This window comes from Meles meles, chromosome 9 (genome assembly GCF_922984935.1).
Source record: "Meles meles chromosome 9, mMelMel3.1 paternal haplotype, whole genome shotgun sequence".
NCBI classification, from domain to species: Eukaryota; Metazoa; Chordata; class Mammalia; order Carnivora; family Mustelidae; genus Meles; species Meles meles.
The window spans coordinates 25,896,485-25,921,429 of record NC_060074.1 but is presented as its reverse complement, the minus strand read 5'-3'; the positions used below and the strand labels follow the sequence as shown (position 1 = coordinate 25,921,429).

Genomic DNA, 24,945 nt, shown 5'->3' with positions numbered 1-24,945 from the left:
AATGGATACATGAACCCCCATCCCCCAAATGAGGGAATCCATTGTATGTCATTTATGCCATCTACAGCCTAACTTTTATTTTCTGCAATTTGTTTAACCTAATAAATTATAACAGAAGGTGAAGTCTAGCCAACAAGCCAAATCAAAGCATTCAGCTTAAGTCTAAGCATTGAGAGTTTCTCCATAGGTTGAGGTTCAGAGTGTTTTAGCTGAGCTTTGGCCTTACTGAGTTAAAACATCTTAATGACAATTTAAATATTATGAGTCACTGGGCCAAGAGCCTGTAAAATGCTGTGTCCTGCCTCTGCTACAGCAGACACTACGTAGAAAAGAAGGCAAGAGAATGTAGGACAAGTCCTACTGGCCTGGCAAGAGTCCCACCTAATTCCTCATGACGTGTCCAATGCAGGTGACACCTTCTGGAAGGCGTGGATAGGCAGTTAATTTCATGGAGAGTAGGAGGTATAGTTCAGCTTTTTTTTTTTTTTTTTTTTTTTACAGTAGGGCATTATCTGAATGATACTCATTCTCTCTTGAGGCTGGACTTCATGCAATAAGCAATAACTGGATGTTATTTTAAAATAAGCAAAGCCACTGACAGGTCTGGTCTGTGTTCTTATTTCAGAGGAAGAGTTGGTTGAGAAGTGCTCCTTGGTCAAGGATTAAGCCAAAGGAATAACTGAGCCACAGAAGAACTGTGGGTTTCTTACCCCAGCCCTCAGGAAAGCTATGCCGTGAAAAGGCTTTGACCCACTGACACTGCAAGTTGGACAAGGTACCAGCTCTTCTGTGGAGTGGAGGAAAAGAAAGGAATTCTCTTGCTTGTGGTGTTTGAAGGATGGCTTCCCAGTTTCATCAGCTTAGGGTCCTGGTCTGGAAAAATTGGCTAGGTGTCAAAAGGCAGCCGGTGAGTAGAAAAAGGGAAGGGGGGTCCTCGGGGGCAAGACTCCAGGCAATCCTAAAATGTGATGTTACTAGAGGTAAAAAGAGAATTTCAACCATTTTCTAAAGCGGGAATGAGATACTTAGAAAACATCCCTATATCTGTCTTACAGCTAATGGGGCAAGTCTAAACATATCCCCACAACTGCTTTTTGTTTCAGTAAATTAAAAGGGTAAACCGGGACATGTCCTGAGCAAAGAAAAGGATACACTTTGTTGCTGGCTGCGTTGGAACTAGTGTCGAATTCTAGGTTTTAGGCAAAAATGCTTTCAGAACTTTTCTTAATAAATTTAGTTAAAAATGAGATGAAGGCCTGAGGGTTTTGAAGGGTCAGGGGTGGGAGGTTGGGGGAACAGGTGGTGGGTAATGGGGAGGGCACGTTTTGCATGGAGCACTGGGTGTTGTGCAAAAAGAATGAATAATGTTACACTGAAAAAATAAATAAAATGAAAAAAAATAAAAAAAAATGAGATGAAGGAAAATATCAGATGAAAGGAATAATAAATGGGCAGAAATGCATTTGAAACTGAAAGTGATGGAAAGCTTGTTTGAAAAGATACAGAAAGGAAATAGTTTGAAGGCTGTTGTCATAGAAAAGCTTCTACAAAATTTCAGTACCTAAAAATTATTTATTAGAAATGATAAACAAGAGTCAATATATGTGCCAAGCTTCAGGAGTGTTATTGAATCACTTAACTTTACAGCTACAGTCTGTCTACTCCGTTTACTGGAACATCTTTTTTATGCTCTTACATTCATGTTTGCTTTTGAAATTACAAAGCCAGCTATTAGATCCTCATCAGATAGGGTGTGGGGAGATTGAGAAAGGAATTGGCTTCTTTGGGTTGTCACATATTCAGAAGAATGTTTGAAAACCAGAGAAATTCAAGAAGGTACTCCAGATACTTCATTTTAGAGTGGTAATTCCCAGCTTCAAATGAATAATGCAAATATCATGCAGATAATGGGTGTCCTAGAAACCAACATTTCATCTGTGTACCTTATCTCACTCTGGGTTTGATGGCAGTGCCTGACATCTTACTTGAGTGTTCTGATGTATATATTGAAAAAGAGAAGGAATGCTCTCTCACCTTTGTGAATGTGGTGGGTAGGATTTAAAAATTATAAGATGGTATGTGATTGCATAGGTGTAGGGTTTGGACATAAAATTTTAAATCATTAATATTTTTTAGTTAAATCACGAGTGTTCCTTTTCAGTTAGAAACAACACAAAATAAAACCTGCTGTAATGGGGCACCTGGGTGGCTCCGTGGGTTAAAGCCTCTGCCTTCGGCTCAGGTCGTGATCCCAGGGTTCTGGGATCGAGCCACGCATCGGGCTCTCTGCTGAGCGGGGAGCCTGCTTCTCCCCCTCTTTCTGCCCGCCTCTCTGCCTACTTGTGATCTCTGTCTGTCAAATAAATAAATAAATAAAATCTTAAAAAAAAAAAACCTGCCATAATTATTCCATGGTAGGTTCTATGTGAAATTCAGCAGGAAAAGAATCTGGATAGGTGGATGTGATCAAAAGATGAGAGTTGGATTCTTGGTTCTGCCTCTCAAAACCGCATGGCCTGCGTAGCATATCTGTTTCTCTGAGCACTGGTTTTTCTCTTTGCAAAATGGGCCCAGGGTCTACCATATTTGTCTCATAGAGTGATAAGAACCAAATGTGCCAGTGTATTTCAAAGTGCTTTGCAAATGGTGGACACTTGGCACATAGATTATGGAGAGATTTGGAGTGATGTGTGTGTCATATTTTATTCAAGGTAAGGGTAAAAGGAAATGCAGGAGAAGGGATTGTGGGAGAGAGGAAGAAATTTATATACAGTACGGCTCTTAAGTGATGAAAACTCACTAGTTAAAAATAAAAGCAGAGAGGAACTGAAAACATGTCTGTTATTGCTGATAAACTGAATGCTGGGGTTATATATTTTCCTTATAACTCCATTTTACCTAAAAATTAAAAAAAAACCCTCAGGTGAATACATTTTTTTCATTGAGAAATTTTATCTTCAGAAACTTTAATAAGTTCTTTCCTTATCTGTAAAGTAGCTGGGATATCAATTTTCTACTTTAGAGTTTTTCTCCATTTTAGTCAATTTCTGCTGGATATGGCATATTTAAAGGAGATGGAATTCAGGCATGCTAATACATTTTCACCATGATACCTTGTATTATTCTTATTTAGTCAAAATCCCTAAAAAGTCCCTGGTAATTATACTTTTGCCTAAGGAAAGAAAATACATCATCTTTTAGCTCATTTGGGGACATCAGAGGATTCAGATCTTAAGACTACCTTGAGACCCAGGACAAGTTAAGTGTTGGTTGCAGGAAATGAAATCAGAAATAGTTCTGAATTTGGAGAAATACAGAGGGCCCACTTGAATCCGTTATGACCAACTAGAGGGATACAAGAAACCTTTAGAAAATAGTGGTGCCCATTTTAGAACATGGTGGTGCCCAAAGGAGAAGGAAAAACAATCCTATGTGGAGGGCAAGAGGGCAAAAAGGCAAAATAGGTACATCCATTCTTCATAGGTTAGCTTGGGACAGCCCTATTTTCTGCCCTTAGAAAGAAGACTTGGGGACACAGGTGTAAAGGATATACATGTGGTAGGGTTAACAGGGAAGGATGAGACAATGAAGAGAGAGGTTGGAAAGTTAGGATTAAAGACATAAAAGTCATGAAATGAAAAAAAATTGTGAAAAGAGAAAATATAAAAAATTAAAAGAGAATGTGAAAAGAAGAGGTATATAAATTTGAGGAGGGGACATAGTCTGTGTGTAGCAACTGGACTTTGTCATCACCAAGCAATTATTTAAAATGCAAGTATTCTTACTTCTCTCATAATCTTTCTGAATGATACTTTAAGAAGTGTAATTTTATACCTAAGAAAATAGAAATGAAGTTGTGGGACACTGGAAATTTATAGTCTTTAATGAATGTTAAAGAATAATCGCTACCAAGACATCCTCCTCCATTCTATTTTTAAGAGGTTCTATCACAGAGCAAGATGGTGGGAAGGATAGTCTGTATAGGAAGAAGTTAGGAATCTACTAATGGAGAAACAAATGACATACAAGGAAAAAAACCCAAGAAAAACAAATATATAGTAAAAATAGTAGAGTGGGATTACTGAGGAAATACATTAAAAGAATTTCAAACACCTACGTAATTTAAGAAATAGAAAGATACCGGGATAAGCAAAATGTTGAGTTTGGCTACAAAAAAAAAAAAAAGGATCCCTGATTTTGGAGGCAGCCTTCCTCAAAATTGTTCTGAGGGTAAATATTTCTCTTTAATTTTTTAATAAAATCAGCCATCAGAATTCTGAACTATTTGGGATTATCTAACAGCCTTAATTTTACAGGGCCCAAGTGAGCTCAAGGAACTTGTCCGAGGTGACACAGTGAGTTTAAAGACTCAAAGTCAGATTTCCCCCAAAAGAGATTTATTCTTTTCACTACCTCCTGCTGCCTCCCTACTGCCACTGCGTTGAATTTCCTTTTCCAACATTCTTGGATCCCTACTTAGAGTTCAGCTTGCCAGTGAAGATCATACTTGCTAAAGAGGCCTTAGATATTGCTGTTTTTTAGTATTAATGGTTACATCAACTCTCAATTAGATGGCAAAAAAAAAAAAAAGAATGCTAAAGGAGTGTGAAAAAAATACATTAAGCACCAACAGAAATGTTAGGTAATAAAAAAAAAATCAATTAGATGCAGTTGCTATCCTGCTGGGCTTGTAATTTAATTCTAGAAATAATAAAAAAATGAAGATACATTCCGCTGGAGATGGTTAGCAACAGGGAGGCTTACCGAATGAGATGCTAGTTAATGATAGGAAACTGAGTCTTGGTACTGCAGAGACTGCGGGATGAAAGACTAGATAGTACAAGATTGGAGTTTATCTTTCATTGAAAGATGATGAATTCTAAATCAGCATATCAAGGATTGACTTCAGATCTCTATAGAAGTGGAATCTAATTCCAGACTTACGGACAGAAGAAGGAAAATTTTACCCTGAGCTGTTTATTTTAATCTAACTGTTTGGCTAGGGGGTCACACTTTAGCTCAATTGGCAATAGAACCAAGTTTTCTATCACAGACATTCCCACAACTTGATTGATTTCTAATGCTTTGGGTTTTCTTTTTTAAAGATTTTATTTATGTATGTATTTGAAAGAAAGAGAGAGCAAGCACGCACGTGAGTGGGGAGGGGGGCAGAGGGAGAGAGACACAGAAGCAGACTTGACACTGAGTGCAGAGCCCTGTTCGGGGATCAAGCTCATGACCCCAAGATCATGACCTGAGCTGAAATCAAAAGTCTGCATTTAACCAGCTGAGCTACCCACGTGCCCCTGATTTCTAACCCTTTGGCTAAAGTTTGATACTTCCTCCCCAATCCCCACCTTGCTCATATAACATCCCCTCACAGTGTCTAGAGAAAGAGGAAGTGCTAGCTTCAAAATTTTGTAGAAGTTTGTCTATGCATGAAAATAATGTTTTGACTGAAGCCATTTAGGATTAAACTGTAATCTCAAATTTCTAAATTGGATTAAAATAAACTAGGTCCTGAGCAGTTCAGGGCAAATACCTGATCAAATGTTCCAGGCCCATTCACTTCTTCCAGATCTGTACCATTTATTCCCTTAATCCCTTTTAATTGTCCAAAAAAAATTGGATCTGTTGATATTGGTGCTGGCCACATAGCAGACATGCACATTTAGTTTAGTCAAACAATAAAAAGCAAATGAGGGGCACCTAGGTGGCTCAGTCGCTTAAGCATCCAACTCTTGATTTTGGCTCAGGTCATGATCTTAGAGTTGTGACATCAAGCCCTGTGCTGAGCTCTGCACTGAGCTTGGAGTCCGCTTAAGACTCTCTCTCCATATCCCTCTACCCCCACCTCCCACTGGCACACTCTCTCTCTCAAAAAAAGAAAAAGCAAATGAGATGAAGATGTTTTAGAAATGAGAGCAATAGAAAAATAAATTAGCTTATATTGTATTATAAAAGGTGTTGTTTTACCATGCATCATAGAAAATTTACCAATCTCGAGGGGTGCTCGGTGGCTCAGTTGGATAAGTGTCTGCCTTCTGCTTAGGTCATGATCCCAGGATCCTGGGATTCTGCTTCTCTCTCTCCTACCCACTCCTGCTCTGTCTCACTGTCTCTGTCACTACCTCTTTCTCTCTCATGAATAGATAAATAAATCTTTTTAAAAAAAAAAAGAAAGAAAGAAAATTTACCAATTTCCAAAATGTATTGTAATCTGTAAGTACAGATTTCAGAAAGTGTCCCCTATCCCAGTTTTTAGATGAGTCATTTCTGTGGACGGCGGTTTTCAGTAGCAGAAAGCCCAATTAACTGAGAGCTCTGCCATTTCTGTTTGCTTGTTTTGGGGGTAGAACTAAGGTTTATTCCAGACTAAAATACCAGCCTCTTACTCCAGAATGTGAACCTTGGAATATTCCTGTTACCACCGAGTAACAGTCATTCTTGATTTATGGGACAATGTAAAAGGAAAGGAACAGGAGAGGAAAGAAGAAACAATGTACTTTATATGTGGAAAGCTGGGCAATTTTTACTTTGAAGTTTGTAATAAAAAGTTACGATTCTAGGGTCTCCTTGGTTGCATAGTCCTTTGAGCGTCCAGCTCTTGATTTCATCTCAGGTCATGACAGTCTCAGGGTGTTGGGATGAGCCCCACCTTGGGCTCCACACTGAGCTCAGATCTCCCTTGGGCTTCTCTCTCTCTCTGCCCCTCCCACTCATGCTCTCTCTTTCTAATAAATAAATAAATCTTTTTTTTTTAAAGTTATGATTCTAGGTTACAGGACAATCTTTAAATGATTTCCAGTGAAAATCATTTATACTGAACTAATGAAAGTATAGTGATCTTGATCAAAGAGAGTACTATATCCTGCAGTGATTTGACTACACAGCTTAATGATTAACTGTGCAGGTGCTGAAGCCAGGCTCCCTGGGTTCAAATACCAGCTCTGCCATTTAATGGCTTATGGAATGAAGGCATATTTAATCACTTTAAGATTCTGATTTCCCATCTGCAGGAAGAAATGAGGTGATTATATTAAATAAGATAATGCATTTTAAGTATTTAACATAGCATCTTACATAATCTAAGCAATCAATAAATATGAGCTGTTATCATTTGGATGATGATATGGAATTGATACTAATTATAAGACCACTTGACAAGAATTCATCCTGGGAAAGGTATTTTGAAATCATATTATCAGAGAATTGTTGAAGGAACTACCCCAGAGGAGAGGGGTCTCTGTCTATTCAAATACTTGCAGAATTCTCATGTGAAAAAAGGGGCCAAACTACAATGAATGAGTGTTTGTTTCAGGAAGGAATATATCACCTTGATATGAGGGGGGAAAATCAGACAATGTGAGTTGTCCAATAATGAAGTCTCTTGAAATAATGAACCTTCTAGTCACTAGAACCATTCAAGTAGAAGCTGAATAAGCCATACGGCAAAGATGTTTTCCCTAACTTTTGATGTACCAGTCATTCTGGACTGGCTTCTTTTCCTGAAATACTCCACCTTCTTTCCCATCTGTGGGTCTTCACCCATATGTTTGCTCTGCTTGAAAGACTCCCACTTCTTTCTCACATCCCATCCAACACACATATCCTTTCTTCTGCCTGACCCTTTCTCATCTTCTAGGTTTTAGACTCAGTTCCCCTTCCTTTATCTTCCTTTTTCACTCAGTGTCCTGTGTCTTAGCATCATCTGTTACATTTGGTTATAATTTTTTAAATATTTTCATTCCCTAAAAGGCTGAATTTTTAAATTACTCTATCCTCAGTACCTGGTACACAGTAGATGCTTGATAATTTTTTATTGTATTATGAATGTAAGTCTCTCTAAGACCATGATTCCGTGAAAGAGAATGGAAGATCTTCATCTGAAACATTTTATTTTTATTGATTTTCAGAATTAGGCAGAAGAATCTCCATTGCATCTTGAAAATTGTACTGATATTCAGTATCATTCATTTCAGACTACCCTAGTGCAAGGGACACAAACTCAAATGTCTGTACAGGAAAAAGGAATAGTATGACTGTGTGAGGTGGGCCAAGCATAAGACAGTAGGGAATGGTGACATTTATGAGGAAGACTAGATCGTGGATCCCCTATTTAAAAGAATTCAAATAGTAGTAGTTTCCTCAAAGTTTTAAATATATGGTAACGCTTATTAATTTAAAGTTCACCTGTATCTTATTTTCTTTTTTACTTTCAGTGAAAATGATTTTTAAGAATAATAAAAATGGTGGACACAAATAGAATCAGATGGGCCAGCAATAATTAGAATAAAAGATTCTGAAAAAGTGATGGTGTATGAATTCTCTAAAGCTGAAATTATGTGCTTTGCTCAGATTTTTCAGAAAATCAGATTTGAGAGGTTTTCAAAAATTTGAGAGAATAGTTCTTAGCAAATGCAGAGGCAAATGTTACTAGGTAATTAAAATTAGTTAATAGGTACTACAGATTAGCTCTAAATGAGAATTTTGGAGTGAATTTATATTTGGTTCATTCAAGGAATTTCTTAAGATTTAAACTTGAGATTTTTTGAGTGGATGGCTTTGCTGACTTCAGGGTCATTGAAATGTGTCATGCCATCATCATTAATTTCCCAAATCTTGTCCCTCTGTGCAGTGGGATAGGGTTCCTGAATAGGAAACATGTCTGTTTTTTATCTTTTTCCTTGGCTCTTCATCTTTTCTCTTTTGCTGTTTTTTTAAAAATTGGCTCTGCATTTTTAAAAAGAATTATTTTAAAAATAATTTCTAAATTTTAAATTGTGAAATAATTTCAAATTTTAAGAAAAGTTGCAAGAACTGTACAAATAACTCTTTCTAGAGCCAGTTGAGATTGATGCCCCATTACTTTGGATACTTTAGTGTCCCTATTTTACAAACAAGGACATTCACCTACTGTCAGTATCACCATCAGATCTTTAGACACAATTCAGTCTCATCAGTTGTCCCAGCCGTATCTTTTATAACAAAAGATTCCAGTTCAGAATCATGTTCTGCATCCAGTTTTCATGTCTCCGGTCTCCTTCAGTCTATAACAGTTGGTTAGTCTTTCCTTGACTTTCATGACCCTCACACATTTTGAACATTTAAGACTGTTGTTTCCTTATTTTTAGACTCGGCTATTTATCTTTGGCAGGAATACTTCAGAAATGATGCTGCGTTCTTGCACCTTTGCCTCACATCAGGAGGTACATAATGTCCCTCTGTCCCATTTTGGGGGGCATCTATTTTGAGACTCTGTGCATATCCCATTCATCATTAAACTTCCAATTTATCTGTTTGTTTATGTACTTATACCTATATAGATTCCCAGATTCTTAGTTTATTCAGTTAGATGTAATTTTTAATTTTCATATTACATTTTCTTACTGCTTAAATTTGGCCAGTTGGTCAAATTTGATGCTCAAATTTGTGAGAGGCTTGTATCTGTGTCCTGTTAACATCCTCCTCATTTTCATTTTCTTTTTTTTTTTTTTGATTATATTTTTTTATTTGAGACAGAGAGCACGAGCAATAGTGAGGGGTGAGGGAGAGGGAGAAATAGACTCCTGATGAGCAGGGAGCCCGATGTGGGACTTAGTCCCAGGACCCCAAGATTATGACCTGAGCCAAAGGCAGATGCTTAACCAGCTGAGCCACGTAGGCACCACTCCCCACCATTTTCTGACATTCTCTAATCAGTGTATCTATCACCTTTCTTTTTTCTTTCTTTCTTTCTCCCTTTCTTTCTTTCTTTCATTTTCTTCCTTTCTTTCTTTCATTTTCTTCCTTCCTTCCTTCCTTCCTTCCATCGTCTATCCATCTGTCTAATCTCTGTGTCTGTTTCTATTTTATAGCTCTGGCTGGGCTTGGAAACAGTTGACACTCCAATAGCAATGAGAACACCTAGCTTTCACTAAAAGAAGCTAAGGTTTCTTGGAAACGTAGATATTTCCAGGTTGGGACAGAGAAAATACATGATGAGGCAGAAACAACTTTTCTGAAACCAGAAAAAAAGCACATAAACGAATTTTACCCACCCATTTATTACAGCTATGTTTTATGTCTCTTAATGCACTTTGGAAACCAGGCCTTCCTACCCATATCTTTAATTCTAACCCAACACTATAAAACTCCTATTTTCCTGTTTTTCTTGTTACTAATTCCCTTGATGGATAGTGAGAAACCTGGCTCCTCTAATGGATAATGTACTCACTTTTTTGGTCTACCTCCCTTTGTTGAAACCAATTACCTGTTTCTCACCCTGAATAGATACCCTCCTTACCTACCTGGGTTTTGACCTCCCATGTCTGACTTCTGAACTGAGTGTTTTCTCTTCACCTTATTAGAGACCCACCTTCTTCCCTGTGTTACTGTGATGCCTTCAGTCCTAGTGTGGACTAGCCTTTCTCTGGGCCTCAGAAAAGGATTTTCAGGCACCGAATTTTTCCAGAAGAGAAAGGGAGGAGAAAGAGAACAGAATGGGACATCTCAATGGAAATAATCCCTGGAGAAATAAGAGACAAACTACTTAGTGTGCATATGCCTTTAGATGTCAAGAATGGGGGGTAGGAGGTAGAACACAAAAATGAGGTATAGAGACAAATGTGAGATAAATAAAATATTAGTAAAAATATGAAACTTTTGAAAACTGCTTTTCCCTTAGTTTTCAAGTAGCCCCAATATCTATATGTGTAAAATCAATAATCAGCCCTTTTCCGAACAAACAAAAAGGAATCATGGCTCATTGATTTAGTATTTGGATACTTGACACTGCATTTGCTTCTAGGTGGTTTATGATAATATTTAGAATGGTGTTGGGAGCAATCCTGCTGCTATGAAAATTTAAATTTTGTTTATTTCTTGCTTTTGTGATTAACTTGTCAACCTTAACATTCCCAAGATCACAGTGTGGAGGGCTTCTTGTTTATTATCCTTCTAAAGTGCAGTATGCAGAAATGTTCTCCAAACCTCTCTGACCTAAAAATCCCAGGGGATATCTTTCAATAATAGAGTGCTTATAGACTTGTTGTAGTTTTTTACCTATAATAGAGTCCAAATTTCTTAAACTGTTCTGGTACAATTTGCATTTTTGTCTGGATTTAAATCATGTCTAAAATTCATTTCATTATCAAAACATCCTCATGGAACCATCAAATTAGATCAATTGAGAGACAATTCAAAGATACCCCATGACATATGCCCTTTATTTGAATGTGAATGTACATTTGTGTTGGTCCAGTTGGTCCCACTTGCTCACTGAATTTTCATGAGGTTGCTCTAGAAAATGAATAGGTGCTCCTGAAAGTAACTGTGGGGCACTAAACTTATTTAGAATATTTTTTTTAAAGATCTTATTCATTTATTTGAGAGAGAAAGAGTGAGAGAGAGGATGAGAGAGGAGAAGGTCAGAGGGAGAAGCAGACTCCCCAAGGAGCTGGGAGCCCAGTGCAGGACTCGATTCTGGAAGTCCGGGATCATGACCTGAGCCGAAGGCAGTCGCTCAACCAACTGAACCACCCAGGTGCCCCCAGAATATATTTTTTTAAGAATAACTATGACTTCAAATATAAAGTCAAGAAACCCACAAACATGAAATTTTTAAACCCCAATTCTTCATAGTCTACATTTCAGATGAGTCACATAGAATAAAAATGGTACCTACATCTGGGTCTTTGAAGAGCAGACTCTAATTTTTGAATGTATCAGAGACTAGGCTAGAATAACATACCTTATATCTCTATAACACTCATATTTTTCTTTCTTTCCTTTCCTTTTTTTTTTTTTTTTTAAGATTTTTACTTATTTGGCAGAGAGAGACGCAGCAATAGAGGGAACACAAGCAGGGAGAGTGGGAGAGGGAGAGGCAGGCTTCTCGCTGAGCAGAGAGCCAGATGTGGGACTCAATCCCAGGACTCTACGATCACGACCTGAGCCGAAGGCAGACGCTTAAAAACTGAGCCACCTACGCGCCCCTCTCATTTTTCTGATATACTTTCTGTAAGGCATTATTTTTTCCTCAGAGTAGGATGACAATTAAAACAACAAAATCTAGCCTAAATATCTTGATATTCAGATCCTCATTCCCTGCTCTGCTTCCCAACTGGGTATGTGACTGTGGGTAAGTTAATAGATAAGGCTGTGCTAATCTTCTGCACCACAGAGAATAAGAAAGAAATTTGGAGGGCTCCTGGGTGACTCAGATGGTTAAGTGTCTGCCTTCGGCTCCGGTCATGATCCCAGGGTCCTGGGATCGAGTCCTGCATCGGGCTCTCTGCTCAGCAGAGAGCCTGTCTCTCCCTCTCCCTCTGCTGCTCCCACTGCTTGTGCTCTGTCATTGTCTCCGTCAAATAAATAAATAAAAATTCTTAAAAAAAAAAAAGTTGGGTCAGGTCAAGTCTTCTTAGCCTCTTTGTGCCATGGATGTCTTTGGTGGCGTGGTAAAGCCTACGGTCCTTCTAAGAATAGTGCTTTGAAATCAATAAAATAAATAGACTTGCAAATAAAGCCAATTATACTGAAATTCAGTCATTAAGGTACTAAAAAACAAATATGATATGGTAGCATGTGTTTCTTTATTATAGCACTAAATAAATAAGTAAATATGGTAAACCTGTAACTACTGTAATTTGTAATTGTCACTCTGAGTAGAAACAGACCTTTGAGGTATCTGTAACAATACTAATATGATTTGAAAATATCTGAGCTTTTTATTTGTGACAAAGTCACAAGTACTTCCAAGAGCATTATGGGTTGTTGCCTACATTCATCATTAATGGAAGTGTTAAATTTCAATCAAATAGTGGAGAAAATAAAAATGTATTTTTTTTTCCTATCTAAGTTTTTAAATGCCCTGAATTCTATCCCTTCACTTGAGGAAACTTTCCAACAGAAATATTCTAGGACTTTATCAACAGTCCTGCTAGTTAGGTAAGGTGGCATACATTGAGAACTGCTGTACTCCAGGGGTGGTTCACGGACAAGCAGCAGCAGCATCACCCACCTGCAGCTTGTGAGAAATGCAGAATTTCTCTGCCCAACCTCAGATCTTCCGAGTCTGAATTTGCATGTTTCCAAGATCCCTTGGTGATCTGGTATGCACATTAATGCTTGAGAAGCACTGCTACAGATGTAGCTGTTCAGCCTCTCTGGGACCTTTTCAGCTGTGATCAGACCAAGTATCCTCGGTCCCACTTGCTAAAAATATACCCTTAAATCTGCAGTCCAACAAGTTGGTTACAGGCCTTTCAGCAAGGACAACAGTACTGTATAGACACTCAATGGAGATTTTCATAGTCAACTTAAGGATCAATAATTGAACAGATCTAGATTGTTTTGGAGATTGAAGGAGCCTCAGGCCTATCCTCTCTGAAGTGGTGGGGAGTAGAGGAGAAGTGATAACAAGTCTGCATAACCAGACAGAAACATAGTTCCAAGCTGAACTTTATTAAGTACAGGGGAAGCAGGAGAGGGAGGTTCTTGTCTCATGGAGTCCGAGAATGAACCTGGCCAACAGAGGAGAATGAGCAAAGCGATAGGACTTTATTCATCAAGGAGACAGAAAAAGATCTCAAGAGTGAGAGGTGTCCTGACCAGTTTTCCAACATGGGCCTCCACTGACAGTCTTTTATTCAGAACTGACCAGGGAGCTTATGGCCTTACCATTCTTGGCTGGTCTTGGTTGGAGTAATGACTAGTGATAACATCTTTAATGGCTTACTTCTCCTTTGGGGTCTGGTCATTCTTTGTGGTCAAGATGTGACTGCCATAAAAAGAACGGAGAACCCACCTTTGACGTCTAGGGCAGGGTGATCTGGTTTATTCCCTTATTTCTGGTTTCCTTAAGTCTCAGGATTTCAGGGACTTTGTGAGCTTGTCATGTAGTCCCTTACCTATCTCCCCTTCCTAACCCCGCCGGTCCCTTACTCATTGGCGGTGTTTGTTCTGTAGGGTTTGATTTGAGCACTGTAACCGTTTGTGTAGCACAGTTGATGATCTTGAGAATATGTGTTATTTACTGCTTTGGAGCCAGTTTTATACATACGTAAAATATTAAGTATACATCTTGTGAACTGAATCATGTCTATGTGGGGAGAGAAGCCACTCCTGAAGTGTCTTATGGTAAAATCCTCTAATAGAAATTTTGATGCAGTGTACATGTGTTGAGCATCTGTTTTGTACCAGTAGAAATTCAGAAATAAAGAAAACACTTCCTGCCATAAAAGAATTGCCAATTTATTAAAGCCAAGAAAAAAAATCATAGGCATTAGATGATAAGAGTATAAGTTCTATGATAAAAGCAGACACAAGCTACTATTTATAGTGGCACTACTTATAGTACATAGACCATTAAGTTCCCATTTACTCATCTACTTATTGACCCATTTATTCATTCATTCCTTTACGCATGTGTATCATACACAAATCTCTATGGCTAACTCTAGAATCCTGATGTTGGAAGTGGTAGGTAAGGTAGGTCTAGGTTGGGATTATTTGGGGGTTTTGTATGCCCTGTTTAGGATGTTGAACCTTATCCAACAAGCAACTAAAGATTTTGAAGTAGGGAAACTACTGATGAGATTTGAATTTTAAGATCATCATTCTTGAGACAGTCATAAGAGGTGACTCTAAAGGGGGCTTCAGAAGCTCATTTTAAGGAAAAAAGCATTCTTCTGTTCACTTCAGGTTCTCCTGTAGTCTTAAAAATCTCTCATTCCCTTCCAATTAATAGTATTTACAAGAAAATATCTGGTTTGTGTTGGACTTTTATATATTGTACTTCTTGCCAAGTTTTTAGTTCAGCAGTATAATTAACATTTTTTTTTCCTGTCATTATTTTGCAGCTTTGGACCCTTGTCTTGATTTTATGGCCAGTCATTATTTTCATAATTTTGGCTATTACCCGGACCAAATTTCCTCCAACAGCAAAACCAACTTGTAAGTAAATGAGATTTGTTTCCCTAATTTGGGGATTATTATTTTTTTCTTTTAAAGACTTACTTATTTGAGTGAGAGTAAGAAAGGGAGAGAGCGTGTGTGTGCACAGTGGGGAGGGGCAGAGGGCTAAGAGAGAATCCCAAGCAAATTCCTCACTGGGCGTGGAACCAGACACGCGCTCCATATCGTGACCCTGAGATCATGATCTGAGCCAAAATCAAGAGTTGGACACTTACCTGACTGTGTCATCCAGGCACCCCTAATTTTGGGATTCTAGTTAAAATTTATTTCGATACCTTCTTAATGTTTTATTCTAAAATTTTCGTAGTGTTTCCACTTGGAAGTATTTGTATAAATACTTAGCCTGTTTTTTTCCCTCCAACTTTTGAATCAGTTAGAAAGGTGAGCCTGTAATATTTATTTAAAAAATTATGAAGCATGTAGGAGCCACAGTATATTTTAATCTTTGTAAAATTTTGACTCATTTATTATTCACCTCATAAAGCTCATTGTGGTATGTACAACACAAACAAGCAGCAATCTCAAGCTAGAACATCCTTTACTTTTGTACTGTAGCAGAAACCACAGGCTGGTGTTTGGTCACCTGAACACATGAAATGCAGAGTACTATACAAATCTCTTATCTCTCTTCAGGGCTGATATGAGTGGTGCAAATGTATCAACACATTTCATTTGAAAGAACATTGTTTTCCAGTCAGTGCTATTTTAGCTTCATTATTTTGTCATCACCCAGTTGAAAAGTAGGCACAATGCCAACTCAGGCCATTGTTTTCTTTTGGATCCAGAATGGAGATGCAGGAAAGATTCAGAGAAGTCCTCAGAACTGAGGGGGGTGAGCTTTTTAACCTCAGTGATCTGACCGGTGTTGTTTCTGCTTTTGTTCCTAAACCTTGGAGCCAGTTGTCTTGGTAGACGAGTGAGGGTTAGGTGCGATGCTTGAGTTTCACAAAGCAGTCATTTTCTGAAAAGCTTCTTGTAGACCAAATTTCTGCAAATCAGATTGTATTTCAGATAAATTATGGTAATTTGCCATATAAAAGAAGACTATATTGAATTATTTGTAAAGAGAGTAATGAGCTCTAGTGACTTTTAAAAATAAGTGTTTTTCAGTCACTGAGTCCTAAGAAGTAAGATGACAGCCATGGTGGGATCTTGATTCACACACAATAGAGTAATTTGGAAGAGAACCTCAGTTCAATTAGTGTAAAGTATTTAAACTCTTGGTACGAGAATAAATAATTCCTTACGTTTGCAAAACACCTCTAACCATTTCTAAAGGACTTTTGCTCAAGTTCTTACGCAGTTGTTGTTGATGAGATTTTATTAGGTTGTTTATAAAAGCAGCATAATTTTGTTCTCTTCATATTATGTGAATATTAGTTCTTTATAACAGATTATGTCCATTGTGTATTGTTGAAATGTATGTGCTCTTGCCTATCTGAAGTAGCATGGACTTCAGAAATAAGGCATTCAACATATTTCAGCACATACGGACAAACACTCTTTGAACTACTCTGGTTTAAGATGCTAATTATCAATTCACTAATGACAGTGACGAAAGGAGTCTGTTAGCTTCTTTCAACAACTTATTTCTACTAATTTCGTATTTATAAGGATTTTTCAGTTATGCAGTAAATTCCTCTTATAAGACAGAGATATAAGGTGTGTGGGTGAATAGAATTAACTGGTGCTACCTGATGGGATTTAGAGATTCTGGAGAAAATCATGGAGAGCTTTTAAAGTCCCACTAAATTATGAAGAAAAAAATTGGAAAAACCATGTGATAATTGCCTCAGAGACTTTATCCTTAAAAGTTCTGCAAAATCACAATGTCCAGAAGGAGATGAATAACTACCTTTTATGATGGACGTATGATCATATGCTCATAATAGTTATGAGGTGATTGTCTTTACATTTGTGGGGAAGAGAGAACAGAATTATAGGGAAGTTCAGACATTGGAAGTGTTTTTGCTAGTCTCTCAGACCTTATAAGACTCAGTTAAAAATTAGTTTATTGTTTACAGTTCACAGAGGAGAACACTGGGACCCAGAGAGAATGTCATTTGCCAAAACTCAATCATGTGGAAGAGAAGGGTTTTGGAAACTACCTTTACCTTTAGAAAGAGGTAGAGATTTGGGAGAAAAAAAGAGGAAAATATGAGATTTGTCTCATATTTTACCAGACAGCCAAAATACAAATTGTGTCCAAAATATCAACTCATTATATAATCGGTCGAGGATAAAGTATTTTATAATTAAAGGAGCTGTCTGTACAGCAAATTAGAGAATCTAAAACTAGTATAGATGCGGTTACTTTTTTCCACCCTGTCTTGTGGTAGAGAGGGAGTAACTCCAAAATGAGAGTTTGGGTTCAGGGATTTTTTTAAAAAAAATTATTGCTGTTTTTCTTTGTTTCTCAGATCTATTATAGTGAAAGATTAAAGTGAGTTCATAATAATAAATGGCAAAAGTAAGTATTTCTCGATCTCATATGTGCCAGATGCTTTGGGAAGTAATGGCAGTGTTACTCAGTTCATCGTGGAGAAAACGAGTGCACAGAGAGAATAAGTAACTTGACCAAGATTTCATAAGTGGTGATGTCAGGATTTGAACCTAGGCAGTCATTCTAGCCTCTAGTTTTAAGCTTGTGGAGTCACATTTCTTACATCTAGGAGTCAGTACTTATTTCTTGTGTTGAATTATTCACATTTCACAAAAGCAGACTCAAAGTTAGAGATTAGGAATATGAACACCCCATCTCTGTCTCTATCACGAAATGAGGAAATACTGGAGGGGAAAGGTGCAGGCCGGTGTATGAATCAAAGTTATCCTAAATATTAGTATTCAGTGGAGAATGCTGCCTCCCTCTGACTAATTCTGCAAGAGTCACTGTGGTTGTAGTATCGTGGAAACCAGGTCCTGTTTAACAGAGTTACAACCCTTTCTGGGCTACAGTGACTGCTTCAGTGTTAGTTGGGCAACAGAGAAATGAAGAAGAAACTCCAGGTTACACCCCAGCTGAAACTCAGCTATGATGAGAGAGGAGTTGTCATCCCGTGGGCACATTCTGCTTCCAGAATAGCTGGGCAGCTGTGTAGGCTGGTATATCATACAGAACAGATATGATGAGTGGCTCAAAGGGCTCCCTCCATAGTTTTTTTGACTGATGGGTGTCTGGCGAAGTCTTTGGTTGAGGATGGAAGCTGCTGCAGTCTTAGCTATGGTGAGCCCCGTCCTGAGCATAAGACTGACTTTTGGCATTGTCTGCCTTTACTCACGCCCTTCTGTGTCGCCACAGACAGCTTCGGTAACTAGCTTCTGTAAACAGTAAGTCCTAGGTAAGGAAAGCTTCCCAAGCCCGGCAGACTGGCCAGGACGCTTCTTGTTCACGTAGAAAAGAAATGGGCTAAGCCTCCACATTTGAAATAGTTCCAACCTCTTATAATCTGTACATGCAGTAACTTGTCAGGAAGCAGAGTTTAAAGCCAAAACATCATGCTTAGGAGCAGAGACAAACAAAACAAAACAAACCCTCCAAAACTCATTTAGACTAATCCCAGCCATAATGTAGTGTTATCTTTGTCTCCTTTCAACACGCGCATACCCACCAAGTGCAGGCAAGCAGTTCCTAATTACTGCGGAGCTCAATACTTTTCAAGAACAGAAAAAACCCTGCCATAATGAGATAAGTAGACTCCAAAACTTGTTGTCTTGCCAAATAAGGAGTCACATTTTTTTTTTATGAAGTTAATGAAAAACAATATTTTTCAAGTGGTTGAAAATACTTAAAAGCATAATGGAAGTGATACTGTGTAAGTATGGCCATAGCCTGGATTACATTCTGATCATTTCGAGGCCATCACTTCCTAATACCTCACCTCCTCCAAAGAGAAGAAAGCCAGCCCATGTCACATCTGAAAATGAGCTGTTGGAAGGCAGGAGCCAACTGCCAATTGAATTATATCCAAATGTGTGCTAGCACAGGCTTATCCTTAAAACTACCCATCCGGGTGGGACTTTAGCTTCGGTAAATGCACGATCGCCATGACCAGCATGTCTTCTGACCTCCATGTCTTTTGTCTCCGGGATGCAATAAAAGTAATAATAGGGATGACAAGTTCTTGAACACCTTAGTACACGTCAGACACTATGCTGAGTACATCACATATATTTCCTTAGTGGATGCATCATCTCTATGATGTATGATTGTCCCAGTTTTAGAGATGACAAAATGGAGGCGCAGAGATGTTAAGTAATTCACCCATATTCACATGGGTACTGTGTGCCCAAGCCTGAATTTTAAACCCAGTTTTACCAGCAGATACAGTAGTTGTGTTCAGGTTGTGACTACCAACAATGGCAATCCCAAGTTCAGCTCATTTTAGTTTAGAGCCCCTCCTTTTCCTCCCTCATACCATTTGTTCGCATACCATCGATGGAGCACGGCTGTAAAAGTGAACTCAGTCAGCTTTTCTACTTGTCAGCAGCTCTAGGAAAAAAATGGGAGAAGATTAAAATTATTGATTAATTGGTGGCTTGTGGGATTCCTGCGTGGGGCTCTGCCTGTGGTCTCTGAATTGTTAGGAGGAAGTTGTGTGTGGTTTTATGTTGAAAAAGCCGATGAGGCATCTTACTGGTGAGGGTTGTGAAAGTCGGAGGAGCCAGGCTTTTTCTGGCCCTGCTCTTGCTTCTGACTTTCCCTGTGGCGTGTTTTCAGGGGAGGGACAGCAAATGCGTGAGGACAGGGTCCGCTGTGGGGTACACCGCGCTGCCCAGCGTGCTCGTGCTTTAACAGTAATAGCTGAGGCACCCATAGTAAATAATTTCCTTTTCTATTTTGATTGGCTCAAAATTAATGCAGGTTTTGTTCTGGGAGGCTCAGAACTCATCATCATTCATCTCCTGCCAGGTGTTGCCCCATCCGATTTCTCCATTCTCACGTGTGCCAACAACACCAGGCAGTCTCAGGTTAGAAACGTCTGAGTCATCCCAAACTCCTCCTCTTCCTTCTTCACCTCCCATAACCACGAGCCTTCAAGACAGAATCTATCTTGTGAAATGTGTCCTGGAGTTACCCCTTCCTTTCCGTCCTTCCTGTAGTCCCTTCGTTCAAGATCTCATTGTATTACACCTGTGTTTCTTGAACAGCTTTTTATTTTGGGGGTGGGGGGGCACTCTGGAAGCCCAGCCTCTAATTCTTCCCGTAGTGGCACATCAAATAATCCTTTAAAATATTCTTTGGGTCTGTAAAGTTTCAACTCCCCTGTATCTTACTTTTTTTTTTTTTTTTTTCCCCTGTATCTTACTTTTAAGACCTTCATAATCAGGATTCATTCAGCTTTCTGCTCAACGTGCTCTGCAGTATGCGGCCTTTGCCCAAAGAGTCAGTGTCCGAATGTCTTCCACACATCCTGTGCTTGTTCCCATTTGGATATACATGCTTCTGTCTCTTCTTCCTTGTCTATCAAAAGACAAGCTCACATCTAAGGCTTATCCTTTTGCCTTCCCTGATCACTCAAAACTCCAATTATTTCTCCTTTATATCTCTCTTGTGGATGTACAGGCTAATAGTGGCTTTTGAATGCTTTATGTTTTCATCTTGACTCACTCATTAGACAGATAGCACTTTAACAGCAGAAATCATGTCACAGCATCATACTAATATCAGATACAGCATGATTCCTACCAGAGAGAACAAAATAAGAATGTAATATATCATTCAGAATTTAGTGCAGTATGAAAGATTGGGGTGATTGGATTATAAAATTCACCCAGAGATGCATTGTAATAAAGCTCAATGGGAATCTGTGACAGGTAAAGGACAAGGAGTTAGCTTCCTTTTGGTTTGGTTTTTATTTCTCACGTCCAGGTAAATCTGACTGTGCTATCAACAATATCTCTAAGGTTAATATTGGCACAAGAAAAGGGGTATAAAGCTCCCCCTTTCCTCTCCAGGTAGGTAGATCCACCTGGGGATTTCCCTCACAAATACCTAAGAGTTCATGTGAATATATACAGAAGATTTTCGTGTGGGAGAGATTTATAGTTTACTTCTTGCCTTAGTTTCAGAAAATGTTAGAGCAACTTTTGAATTTCCCAGCCAAAGCCCTATCATTTACATCTTTCATCAGCAAATCAGTAGTTAACAACTGTTTTTGGAAACATTACTGATCCTTTGGATGGCACCATGAAGGTAAACTCTGTGAAACTCGGAGAAATGGAGGAGACTGTGACTGTGTCCCCTAGCATTCTGCACCATGCTGGAGGAAACCAGCAGGAGGGACGCAGCGTGAACATGGCCTGGGCACACTCCTACAGAGGGGCAGTCCAGCTCCTGCTGGTAGCTGCCCATCTCTCCCTGCGCCTAATCTGAATTCTGCCATGCTCTCACACAGTGCCAGTGGGCACACCCTGATGCCAGATAACATGACAAAAGGATTTCTCAACTAACGCCTTGTTAGGCTTAGTACACAGAGTTGCAACAGAAAGCAGGAAATACCTTGAAGTACAATAAAACTTAATTTAACAAGTAGAAGAATAGGGGCACCTGGGTGGCTCAGTTGGGTAAACATAGGGCTCTTGGCTTTGGCTCAGGTCCTGATCTCAGGATTGTGGTATCAAGCCTCACATTGGGCTTCCTGGTCAGCTGGGAATCTGTTTGAGATTCTCTCCCCATCTCCCTCTGCCCACTCACTCCCCTCTGCATTCTTTCTCTCTCAAAGAAGTAAAAAATATATTTAAAAAAAAAAGAAAAATATATTTAAAAAAAAAAAAAGAAAAAGAAAGAGTAAAGAATAGCTACTGATTGCACAGTGGAAGATTTCTTGTCATTTGGGTTTTATTCCCCCTGTCCTTTCTGCATCATCCCTACTTCTGATGATTTACTAGCTTCCAGAGGTGACTGTCCCACTGACATCATCTCTGGGGGTCACATGTCTTCTCTGCTTCACTCCCCCTCTCTCTCCTTCCCTTCATAAAGTGCAGAGGGACTCCTGTTACTCTCAGGTGGGGACTTCTAATACTCAAGTCTATATGATAAAGATAAATAATTGATTATTTATACAATTTTCTCAAGTACAGTTATCTTACTTGCTCAGGTCCCCAATATCGGTGGTTGTTTCCAATATACCCCTGAAGCCAAGAGCCAGATTTAGCAAAATTCACCGTATTCTCCTTCACTTATCTGAGAGCCCAGAGCCCAGACACAGGCTCGCAGGTGAGGGTCTGACTCTGTGGTTGGTTGACTGTATGTTTTCCCGAGGGACAGTTAAACATTCTTCTGAGTATCACCCAGGAAACCTAGCCTAGGAAACTTTAGTGATTTTATGTCATTCTCACTATTCAGCTTTTCTCATTCTCTTTGAGTAGGTCACATTGTATCTTTTGCTTTGGTAAATGAACCGGTGTGTATTTTTAGAGTAGAGCAGCCCTTGTGGAAGAAATGCCACAGCATACAATAATTGCTAGTCTTGACTTGGTTAAAATTTCATGGTGGATTCAAATTAGAATGACTTGTAATACTCTCACATTAAGAAAAATAAAGCTGTAGTTATTTAAAAATAAAATCTTTTGGTTTGGGTCATATATTTACATATTTATACTTACGTGTAAAATTATTATTGTGAGAGGCAGTATGAGGGCGTAGAGCACAGACTCCAGATTCAGACTGCCTGGATTCAAACACAAGCCTTGAATAAGTCTTGGATGCTCCAAGCCTCAGTGTCCACATTTACATATCAAAGCTGATCAGTAGCACCCACTTCACAGAGTTACTGTAAAAATTGAATGAGCTAATACTTGTTAAATACTTAGATAAATGTCTGACACATAGTAAGAGCTGTATTTGTGTTGGATATTATGTTTTAGATTTATATTATTTATAATATATCAGTATAGGGTATAACATCAATCATTGAGATCATTGAGCTAATCTAGTATCATATTATTTGGCAGATAAGAAAACTGAGGCTCAGAAAAATTATGACTTGATTATAGTTTCACATTTATTCTTGCTTCCATCACATATTTAAAGGGTACCTGTAATGTCTACACTGATCAAGAAAGCTATGAGCTCTCAGAACAGTCAGATCCATAGGAGGTTAATAAGTGTGTCAGAATCTGTAATAAATAAATATGCAATGTGATAAATCCCACAGTGGATGTAGTCTCAAAAGGAAATCAGCAGAGGAGATAGAGTCCAACAACCTTACCTGGCATCAGGGCTGGCCTATGGGGATGCTAGTTCAAGGCAGACTTTGAGGGGCTAGCAAAATCTCAGTAATCAAGATCAATCATATTTCAGTACAATATTCTAAAATATAAAAATTAATTTTAAAATTCAGTGATGAACAAATGTTATTAAAATTTTAGATAAAGTGAGGCTCAGTATTACCGACTTTTCTTTTGCCTTCGGTTCCTGTGCGTCTTCCATAGCACTGACTGGGATACCAGGAAAGCCTCCTTCACAGGGGAGTCCTACATCTTAGCGTGAGTTTTAAAGAATGAGGAGGAGTTTGTCAGCTAGACAACTAGTGTCTTTGCATTCCTCACAGACAGCGACCAACATGAGTGGGGACGCAGGACATGACAGAGTTAGATGTGCCAGGAATTTGGAGTTCGTTTTGTGTGGAAAAGGAGGATTTTTGTTGCAAGTGGGAAGCTGAGGTTATTTGGTCAATTCTAAAAGCATTGAACTTTATTTTGGAGAGGATGAGAAGCCATTGGAACTTTTTAGCCAATTAGCTTTAAGTATGTAAATATACGATATTTATATTTTTTCTCGTCATAGATGTACATGGCTATTTAAAAATTAAATAATATAAGTATGTGTATGGTAAAAAACAGAAGTCCTGCATAATCTTGCCTTCTAAAAATAACTATGGTGAACATTTCATTGTACCTTTTCTCAGGCTGTTTCCTATCTGTAAACAGATACACTCAACCACTCTACCTTAATCCAAATCATAGAAACACACATGTTGAAAGAGGTGAATTACCCTGGGCTTTCTAAACAGGCATCTGGTGGTGGTGGAGGAGATGGCGGAGACGATGAGCTGGATGGTAAATGGTTGAGGTGCTGCCGGGAGTGGGGCCGTGGGGACAGTCCACAGAACTCCCAGGTGATCCTGATGCAACTTCAAGTTTGAGAGCTACCTTTTCCTTTCTTTTCAGCTATCTTATAAATCAGTTCCCCCCTTTTTTTCCCCGCTGTAAAAGTCAACCAGGGAATGGATTTAATTCTTTGAATAGTTTCAGGGAAAACTTTGCCAGCATTCCCTGCTTCATTTTAGCACTGGATCTCTCACAGGTAATCCTCATATGCTGGAAGTCTCATACCATTTTCATGTCTTGTGTTGAAGAGCACATATCTGGGACAGTTGAGGAGAATGCCTCTGCTCTGAGAGTTCCATCAGATTGGTAACTAAGGCAGAGAATGTTCGTAATTTCCTGAGCTTGTATGTCCATGGGTTTATCAAAGATGATTTCATGAATATCGTTGCATGGCCAGGGGAATCTAGTTCCAGTTCAACAAGTACTTCACACACTAACATAGAATCACTTGCTTCTAGCTTCATAAATATCAGGAGAATGAGAAAATGTCAAAGACTGTTTAGTTATTTTGAAAATTACTGCCTTGTATTAAAATGGTACAAAGATGCTTGTAGAGGTACAAGATGTACCTAGGCTGTTAAAAATAGGTCTGTGTTCTGTCCTCAAGTTGCTTATCGTCTAATTCTGGAGTGAAAACACACACACACACACACTCTCGCTCTCACACACATACACACATACGCAAGTTATATGCCATAATAGCTTTAAAAAAATAAAAAAGTTAAATGTAATAAAGTAAAAGTGTTAAACATAGGTCTGAGCACAGTGCTTTTAACACATAGTGGTAACTCAAATATTTAGTGATTAATTGATCGTGACATGTAATAACAGTGCAAATGCTTCAGAGAAGAGTATCAATGAGTCATATTGACAATA

The 24,945-nt window shown here is 38.7% G+C and overlaps 1 protein-coding gene across 1 annotated transcript in view; it reads left to right on the top strand.

Annotated features, from left to right (window-relative positions):
• The first annotated feature begins 818 nt into the window (after window positions 1–818).
• The window catches only part of ABCA12 (ATP binding cassette subfamily A member 12), a 176,551-nt gene continuing 152,424 nt past the window's right edge, over window positions 819–24,945 (top strand). The window contains exons 1-2 of the mRNA XM_046019118.1: window positions 819–907; window positions 14,844–14,937. Coding sequence (XP_045875074.1) covers window positions 839–907; window positions 14,844–14,937 — 163 coding nt within the window. The 5' untranslated portion in view covers window positions 819–838. The remainder of the gene's footprint in view (window positions 908–14,843; window positions 14,938–24,945) is intronic.